Raw genomic sequence first — 9,848 nt, 5'->3', positions numbered from 1 at the left:
TTCCACCCTTACCTTTCTGTAATCTCTTCCCCACACAGCCTGAACAATCCATTTAAACATAAATCAGATTTACTTCTCTGCTCAAAGTCCCCACAATAGCTCCCACCCTTCTCAGATGAAATTCTAAATCCTTGACATGAGTTTTAAGGCCATGTGTCTGGCCATGTCCCAGAGTTTTTCTAAGGCTCTGTAAGGGTCATCTTAAATGCTGGGGACTAAGTATTAAAAAAGTTATCACATATTGTTTCCAAGAAATGTCTCTGAAGGCACGCAATGTTCTTGAAAGATGTATTTCATCCTTTTTGCCCTTAGTTACATGAAAAATCTACCAGCCATGTACTATATACCCAGGGCTCTTTTCCAAACCCCACCCCATCCCACTGCCAGGGAAGCACTGCTTGAAGTCCTCCTTTGCCCTCAACGCTCAAGTCAAATGTCCCCTGTTTTGGAAGCCTTCTGTCTACTGCCGCCTAATCCATCCTCAGTCTCAATAGCCTACAGGGGGGGAAAGTTCTCTCGTGTTTCCTCAGCTCTGTATTCATACGTAGTGATTGAATGGGAATCTGTAAAACTTGTGTCTGCCTTGCATTTCTACCTTGTAAGGGACAAGTCTATTAACTCACACTTTAAAAAGATGTATATATACTATATTTCATCAATTCTAAGCCTCACTTTTCTTTATTTTACAGACTGAAATTGGGATGACTCCTAATGATATAATTAGAGAACAAAGTTTATCAGCGATTTTTCTTTCTTGGTGGTATATATAAAATGGCACCTTGAAATTGATACTATCTTACATTTGATTAAATACGGACTATAAATCCTACGCGTTTATGTTCCTCAGTCTTCACTAGCAAAATTTAATATATCATTCCATATGACGGTTAATTATTTTTGCTACATTAAACTTAAATATAAATTGAGTTGGGAATGGGCATAATTTCCTCACTTCCAAATTGCAGACTGCATCATACGTATGAAAACGCTCCAGAGACCGCAAAGCATTATATACATGATGGGTATTTTTTCACATTTAACGATTACTAGTTAATAGAAATGATCGACACTCTACGCGCCGACCTGACGGCTCCAAAGCCCTAAGGGTCGAATCTGGGTTAGATAGTTCGGCTCACGCAGGTAAACGCGCCCCGCCCCCCCCGAGCCGGTCCCTACTCGCTTTACGGGTACAGACTCAGGTGCAGGAGACAAACTCCGATTGGCCGAGGGACACGAGATGCCCACCCAAAAGCACCGTCCGAGCATGCGCGGTAAATTAGACGCAGGCGCGCTCCGCGCATGCCCGGTAGGTAGCGGCCGCAGCTTGGGCGCTCGCGCGGGGTCGTGAAGTGCCGGCTGCTCCGCTACCGTCAGGTATGAAGAGCTGGGGTCTTGCAGCTGCCTCCTCCTCGTTCCAGCGCCATGGAATGCCTGCGGAGCCTGGCCCAGCTCCAGCCCCGCGCGGTGAGGTTGCCCCGGCGCACCCTGTGCTCTCTGGCCTTGGGCTTGACCCCTGGGACTCGCCCCGTTGCCGCCTGCGGCCGCGCTGCCCAACTGCTCGGAAGGAGGTGGGCCGCGCCGCTGTACGGGCCCCGCCGGCTCCCCACGACAGGTACTCCCCTCTGCGCCCCGCAGCCCCGGGACGCCGGGCTTGCAGTGATCCCGGGGCCCCGACCCGACCGCCGGAGCCCACGTGGCTGTGGCTGCTCCGGCCTCGGCCTCCAGGTCCGTCCTTGGGCGCCCGGCTCTTGTCCCCTTGCACAGGTCCGCGTGCCGAGCTGCGTCCCACCAGCCCCGAACGCGACTGAGCACTGCGCCTTGTGCCCAGCTAGAGCCCGACCCGACAGGCCTCTTGTCTTTCCCACCGCCCCGGCTGCAAATCTCCAGGCCTAAGTGCGCTTGTGAAAAGACTTTAAAGAGTTTCGCTCTTACCTGTCATCATAGTGCTGAAGCTAAGATTAGGCTTATCTACCTGAAATATTTTTTTAAGTATTTTCCCTGTCTTCTGTCTCTTCCTTATGGACGGACACATTTATACCTTTTCCAGTTGCTCAGGTAAGGGGTGGGGACGCACCTAGAGGTGAGGCTGAAGACTTTGAAACTTAATGGGAAGAGTTGCTTCTGAGAAAGATCTGACTTTTTTTCCAAGTACTGTGTAACTAGACAGCCAGAAGGAGTCGGGGGGAGCGGGGTTGAAATTTGAGGGGTTTTTTCCCCCTGAATGATAGAGCATGACGGTAATACGTTGACATTTTCACAAATGTGACAGCGTGGGTGCTAATATTGCTGAGAAACAAAAGGCATTAAAATATATGGCTTCGCAAAAAACGTCCTCAAGTAAGTTTCTTAGTTGTACTCTCAAAATGCTCCCGAAGTAACTCACCATCTCCACCTTCTTCCTCATACCCATTAGGAAACTCTTTCCAAATTGGGTTACATTTCATATTCCCTTCTTTGTTTGGTAAATGCCTGGGAACCCAGGTTCAGCCCATCTCATGTTTTAGGACAAAGCATTAGATGGTAACATTTTATCTAACTTGTGACTGATTAGCAAAAGCTGATGTGTAGCTCTTTAACCTTTATTCAGCTGACCCTCATAACATAGTTTGTATTTTGTAGAAGGGAACCAACAAACCTCAGGTGGTAACAAATTACATGTCTTTAAATGTATGTAATAGGAAGGAATAAGATCAGAAGTGAGAATATATCTACACGTTCTGTAGATAGGAATTCTGTTCATTCCTCTTATGTTTAGTATTTTGAACAGTGTCCTTTGTCAGGCATTAAATTTACTTGGTTATACTGGAGAGCTCACTTCAGTTTAAATCACGTGTTTTAAATAGGTTTATTTTCAGATAAAGATTTGTCTTTATTCCAGTTCACTGCGGTCTCCATTCCAGTGCAGTAGGTTATTTCATAAGTATGTTCACTCTAAAGTATATGTGTGGAAAAGAAGGTAGTACATAGAAGTAAAATCAGTAGGTTTCATAATTTATAGGTCAAATAATCCTGATATTGGAATGCTGAAAGGTCAAGTGGTTCTTGGAATGTATGTTTTCTAAACTGTACCAATGTAACTTGCATGAAGAGCCTTTCTAAACTAGGCAAAAAAGAATGGACATTTTATTTTAATCTCAGAACATTGTTATACACTTGTTCATCCTACTATAAGATATCAATAATACTTAGAAAGGAAAAGCGGTGACTGGAATCCATAGATTATTCTAATGCCTCACCTAAGCTACTCTTCATTGCCAAACGTAACATTATCACCTACAAATATTAACAAGAGTGTTTATTTTCCCTCTAGAAAAAAGATTCAAAACATAGTAAAATAGGCTGAAGACCTCCACATACTGTGAGAATTGTATCTTAGCTGCATGTGAAAACCAATCATATGATCACAAGGAATTCTCTGATTCGTTTTTCAGGTGAAATTCACCGGTTTAGAACTTCTGATGTCTCTCAAGCCACTTTAGCCAGTGTAGCCCCGATGTTTACTGTGGTGAGTATGTGTAGTCCGTTTGATGATATTACTTACTTTGTTTTATAATGAATCCTTATAAGTCATTGTCTTTTGCTTAGCCAGTGACCTGAGTACCAGCTAGGTTTGCTTCACAGCACTCTTGAAACTTTGCTAATGACTATAGAGCTCATCTTTTAATACTAGAACAGGTGGCTCAAATCACAATTCAGAGCTTCCTATTTGAATACTCAAGATTTCTCCAGAAATCTATTTAGAAATCCTTGAAGGCTGTTAATTACAAAACGGCTTGAACCTGTGCTATGCAACGCAATATATGCAGAAGCATTTTGAGGGCAGCACAGTGTATTACCTGAGAGTGCATGCTTTGAAGGGTCATGATCTCTGCAGCTTTCTCTTTTGTTCAGAAAAAAAATTGAATAAAATAACACAAATGATGTGTCTCACACGCACACATATTTAGAGAGAGAAAAATAAAGTGCTTGCTCTGAGCCAGAGTTTCTAATTTCATATCTCAACTCTGTCTCTTACTAACTGGATGGACTTGGACAAGTTATAACATCTTTGTGCCCTAGTTTCCTCATCTGTATACTGGGGGTAAAAGTACCCACCTTATAGAATTGTGAGATTTAAATTAACTCACATATGTAAAGCTCTTAAAAATAATACCTCATGCATGGTAAGCATTCAGTGTATATTAGCCATTATATATCATCCTTATTATTTAGGCTTACTAACATAAGAACTTTTCCTTATCAACTATACAGAGCAAGACAACTTTTACACGTAGTTCTGGGGGTTATCACTCTTATTCACTGTTCTGGAAGAGTTAGCCAGTTTAATTAACAGTACAAAATCAGGTGTTAAATATTGAAAGAAGGTTCTTTGCAGGTGAAATCATTGTCTACCAAGAGCACTTAAAATCAGTTGATGCTATTTGAAATAATGTGAGTTATATTACAAGGTAAACATTTTTTAAAAAAAATCAGTTTGATCTCATGGTTTTTTTTAAATCAAAAAAATCCCATTAAGGAAAAAATATAAATATTGAGATGCAAAAATATTCACCATACATTGTTAAGTTGAAAGTGGAGGGGAGACTGCAAAGAAGTGTGTGTAACATGAATATATTTAATAGGAAAAAGTCTGGAAGGACATTCAGTAAAATATTAGCATGGTTTTCTCTAAAATTTGTGACCAAATAGTTTTATTTATCTTTATTTTCAAATTTTCTGCAGCAGATGTATATATTTGTGAAATAAGTTTAAGGAGGAAAGCTAGTGTATATTACACAAAACATAAAGCTTCCCTTGATGTAAATTTCCCTTGAACTCTGATGTTTTATGATACTTGTATATTCCTGTTGATCTTATCTTTGCTCATGAGAAGCAAGCTGAAATATATATTGTGAGGTTTTATTGTGTCATTAAACACAGCATGTGTATTTTCCATGGTAATAACCCAGGACTTGGACCTACAACTGTATCTTACAGTGTGTCTTCCTGAAAATGCATATTTAATAGTAATTAATACAGCCCAGTACCTAGTGATTCATTAAATATTATTTGACATCTTCAAACTTGACTATGGACAAGTATTACAGGAAAACCTTCCCTCTGCTTTATAGGAAATAAGCACAATTTCTGCATTGTGTCCTCTTTTTAAACTATCAGAAGAGGTCTTTTTTGTAAACATTTATTGATTCTGCAACACCCACCAGAGAGACTTCATAGCCTCCCATAGATAATTAGATTCACAAGATAAGCCACACTTGGTCCCAGTCTGTTCAGAAGGATAAAGGATAGGAAGTGCAGAAGGGCAGCATTAGGTGTTTTCTCTTCAAAAGAAGTCCTTACAGCCATGCAGGGGCTCCTGTGGCCCCCTGTGTGACAGCTCAGGTGCGAGGAGAGGATATTCTCAAATGTGGGTGTGAGATCCACCTTGGCTTAGAATCCCCAGGCCCTCTAGCGCCAGTGTCTTGTAACCATCCCAGAGACACATCCAGGGCTCCCACAAGGAGCATAGTCAGTTACAAGAACCACTACACTTGGGAAAGGCAGAACCATGGCTTCCCAACAGGTGTCTGTAGTCTGTTCTTAGTCTTTCCAGTCCAGAGCAGTCTGTCTACCAGTCATTGGACACTTTTGCCATAAGCGGTGTTGCCCAGTAACACAACTGACACTCCTTTATCAGATCTCCCGGGGAACCAAGTTAGAAAGTTAATCCAAGGTCAGATTTGTCCTATCAAAGGGAAAGGGAATTTTTTTTTTTGACCCTTAACTCATAACTGAATTTAACTTAAGGGCAGCTATAGTTTTTATCTGTATTTCAGTATTTGGGAGGATTATAATACCATATGATATGATACCATAAATAGTGTACTGATTTGGGAGAAAATAATATTTTATTATCTCTCTCCAGACAAAATTTGACAAAGGGGGAAAGGTTACTTCTTTTGGTGAGTATCTGTAATTTTCTTTTAAATCACTCATCAGTGAATGAGTGAACCCACTGGAAGTCAAGAAATTATAATATTTTGAGTAGAATATTCTTTGCATATATGGATGTGTTGAAGGAGATCTTTTTCAGCATTTGCCCATCTGTCCTAATTGGAACTGGCAACACCTGACCTGTGTTGTTGTTGTGTCAGGAGACACTTTCACTCTAACAGGATGTTAAGAGCGTAGGCTGGTGTGCAGCTGAGAGAGAAACACTCTTCTCCCTTTTGTTTCTCTTCATTAGTCTCCCTTTCACTGCCCCGGTCCTCATGTCCCTCTCCTCCTGTACCATGTTGAAGGCAGAGAATCATGATACCACTGTTATTGCAGTAGCACTGGGTGACAGCAGACAGAAGGGACAGGGCACTGGATGGCAGTCAGATGGAACTCTGCCAGTGATGGCTCTTATGGACGGTTACTTTTTTAAATGAAACCAAGCATTACTTTACTGTGACCTCAGGTGCAGTTTTCAGGTCTCCCATGTCCTTCCCACCCCGTGGTCCTGTTCCTGCTGTTGCTAAGATCCTAGTGGAGTATTTTGGGCGTTTTTTGGCTCGGCATCTCCTTCGAAAGGTTGTTCTACTTAGAGCTCTGTCACAGGTGTGGCTTGATACTACAAGAATAGATGCTACTACTACCAGCATCATTTCTTGAGTTTCTTCATCTGTTTTGCTTTCTCTTAGGTAATAAATTTAGTTCTTGGGTAGGAGAATCTAGTGTGAGAACTAACTTTATTTTCTCATTTTGTATTAGTCCAAGAACAAAGAAAATTGAACTTGTCTGTTCATAGATTTAAAATGCTGAAGTTGATAATGTAGTAAGGAAAAAATAGAAAATAGAACTGTAGTTCTATACAGTTCATATTTAAAAATCCATGAATCTAGAGCTAGAAATTGATACTGTAAATTCCAATGATGTATAGCTATGGTTTTTATATTGGTCCCAAGGGGCTTTTCTAAGTACAAAGAAATTTTATGAAGTATGGTTAAAAGGAGAAAAGAAAAATTAGTTTGACCAGATTTAGCCTGAGTATGTTTTTGAGGTAGAAATGGGTATTAAAAAGACCCAGTTTAGCTCTCGTTTCTGGTAGTAATAGATTATCTTGGTGGTGGGAGGGGTACTCTAATATAAAAATCTAAACTTTTCGGTTTATTGGTTTACCCACTCTTTTTATTGAACATGTTTCTTTTATAGAAAAGAAGAAGACTGACTTATATCAAGAATTAGGTCTTCAAGCCAGAGATTTGAGGTTTCAGCATTTAATGAGCATCACAACCAGAAACAATAGGATTATCATGAGAATGGAGGTAAAGGATTTTATTTCATATACATTTCTCCACTGCAGTCTTATCTTATAAAAGTTCCTAACTATCTTGATCAATAACTAGGTTAAAAGTAATTTCGTAATAAAAATAGCTGTGTGAAACATAGAATATTTTATAATATAACATGTTGTTAAGAGTAAAACTCATTTTACATGGATTATATACATATACTCAGCAGGCATAGCACTGCTCTATTTATGATGGAAAAGATCTGACTTTGGTCTCCATTCTCACTGTTTGAATTTAGTCTCTAGTTTCTGAAATAAGAGAAAGAATCTTGATTTATAATAGACATTTTCAGTTGTATACAGTTATGTGTAATTGTAGTGTAACTTCAGCTACTAAAAATATATTCTGGTTTTCCAAATAGCCTAAGACTATCCTTTAAAGTTTATCATCTTAATTTAAATTTTTATTTTTATGGAAAGCTTTAAGTTATTTTGGTGGGCTAACGTTTAAGGTTTGGAAATAGATGAGGGGACGCAGGTCTCAATGGTATCGGCCCTGCAGTGGACCTGAGACTTGCTTTCTTCAAAAAGTCTTTGATGGCAGGTTTTTGTCAGTTTATCTAGAATTAATTTTTTAAAAAATTAAAAAGGGAAGCAGTCTTTTCCCAAGTGATTTTTCTCCAAAACACGTTCTTCACTTTTATTATCAATAGCTAGCACCCTTCAAAACAGTACCTCTTTAATGAAGAGATAGAGAAGTATGTGATAAAGCAAATTTAGCAAAATGTTAATTGTATCATCGAATTGGTATGTGTATAGGTATTCACTGTGTAATTTTTCAACTTTTCTGAATAAAAATGTTCATATTATGGTTGACCCTTGAGCCACATGGGGGTCAGGGGCGCTGAACCTCCACACGGTCAAAAATCCACATATAATTTATAGCCACAGTTCTTCCATATCTGCTGTTGCACATCCTCAGATTCAACCAACCACAGATAGTGTAGTACTGTGGTATTTACTACTGAAAAAAATCTGCATGTAAGTGGACCCGCATGGTTCAAGCCAGTGTTGTTCAAGGGTCAGCTGTAAAATGGGGAAAATGTGAAAGAAAAATTTCTGATTTTTATATCACTAATACAGTGGTCACAGGCTACTCTTCTGTGTTACTCTTCTGACATAAGAGATGTCAGTCTTCCTTTTTAGAATAAATTTTTAATTTCATAGTGTTCTAAATTAGAGCGCTAAGGATACATCTTATCTTTATCATTTTGAATTAGCTTAATGTGTCTTGGTGATATTTTAAAAAGGAAACTTTCCCATTTCAGCCAAACTAATCATGATTAAACTAAATCTTTTCTGAAAGGCTGCTGGATACCTGACTTTTAAGAAGACCTTATCTTGTTTCCTTTGTTCTCTATATTTCTCATGATTACCCTGGAAGTCCTAATAAATACATAATTTGTTTAATTCTAGTTCTGTTGAGGCTGAGTTAGAGGTATCAAGACTTGGATTTATTTTAGGCTTCCTCTCTTTAAAAAAAAAAAGTCTTGACTTTTTTTGAAAAACCAAATGAACAGTGATTTGGTTTAGGCTTAGTCCAAAATAGAGTATTAAATCCTATTTTATGAAGGTTATTTTTTCCCTACAACTCTACAACTTACATATGTGCGTGTGTGTGTACATATATGTATATATATTTTTTTGTTTTGTTTTGTTTTTGTTTTCCCCAGTATTTGAAAGCTGTGATAACTCCAGAGTGTCTTCTGATACTAGATTATCGTAATTTAAATTTAGAGCAGTGGCTGTTCCGGGAGCTCCCTTCACAGTTGGCTGGAGAGGGTCAACTTGTCACATACCCTTTACCTTTTGAATTTAGAGCTATAGAAGCACTCCTGCAGTATCGGGTAAGCCTGTTTTTATTTAGATTCTTGAATGTTTTCTGGTTTTACAGTGCTATTGAGGAGGAAGACACATTGGTATTGTTTTAATAGCATTTTCCCTAACCACACCCTCCCCCCAAATAAAAACATTTCTAAGGGTCTTATATGCAGAAAGTACTTAATTCTTAAACTTTATGACCCAAACAAATAGATGTAAAGTCTCTAGGTATGGTATACATAGAGTCTCTTTGACAGTCATGTTATGACATTCAGTGAAGCTCATTTCAGGTTGTCTATCCGTTGTTCAGTTTTAATAAGTGTATTCAGGGATGCTAATTCAAAATACTTATCCTAAATATATAAATGAACATATCAAAAGGTTTTAACTGTACTCCATTTTATTCTCTAAATTGTTGTGTAACTGCTTGCACATGATAAATATTATAGCACAAATCTTTCATCAAATCATTCTGCTAGTTTCCATATCATTCTTTGATTTGTTTGTGTGTGTAATCCTTTGTTTGAGCTAGCTAAATGATGCCTGTGTTTGAGACCTAGTTTGACATAGAAACCGTGTACAATTCTTCTTACGATTCCTCCTTTAAGTTGATAATCATTGAGTGTCTGGGGATCCTGTCAGGCTCTGAGCAAGGATGGTCACTGCTTTCCTGGCCCCGACAAATCTTTCATCATCTTTTCTTCCCCCTATT

The 9,848-nt window shown here is 38.9% G+C and overlaps 1 protein-coding gene across 3 annotated transcripts in view; it reads left to right on the top strand.

Moving 5' to 3' along the window:
* Positions 1 to 1,309: 1,309 nt before the first annotated feature.
* Positions 1,310 to 9,848, top strand: part of MRS2 (magnesium transporter MRS2) — a 28,816-nt gene continuing 20,277 nt past the window's right edge. For 2 of the 3 annotated variants that reach the window (XM_060163582.1, XM_060163581.1), the window contains exons 1-5: positions 1,310 to 1,612; positions 3,432 to 3,505; positions 5,906 to 5,942; positions 7,177 to 7,289; positions 8,989 to 9,162. In XM_060163582.1, coding sequence (XP_060019565.1) covers positions 1,423 to 1,612; positions 3,432 to 3,505; positions 5,906 to 5,942; positions 7,177 to 7,289; positions 8,989 to 9,162 — 588 coding nt within the window. In that variant the 5' untranslated portion in view covers positions 1,310 to 1,422. Of the gene's footprint in view, positions 1,613 to 3,310; positions 3,506 to 5,905; positions 5,943 to 7,176; positions 7,290 to 8,988; positions 9,163 to 9,848 lie in introns of all 3 variants that reach the window. The other variant, XM_060163583.1, reaches the window with a different exon arrangement.

The sequence above is a fragment of the Lagenorhynchus albirostris genome, chromosome 10 (genome assembly GCF_949774975.1).
Source record: "Lagenorhynchus albirostris chromosome 10, mLagAlb1.1, whole genome shotgun sequence".
Taxonomy (NCBI): Eukaryota; Metazoa; Chordata; class Mammalia; order Artiodactyla; family Delphinidae; genus Lagenorhynchus; species Lagenorhynchus albirostris.
Note: the sequence above shows the minus strand (reverse complement) of the source record. Positions and strands in the feature narration are given on the sequence as shown.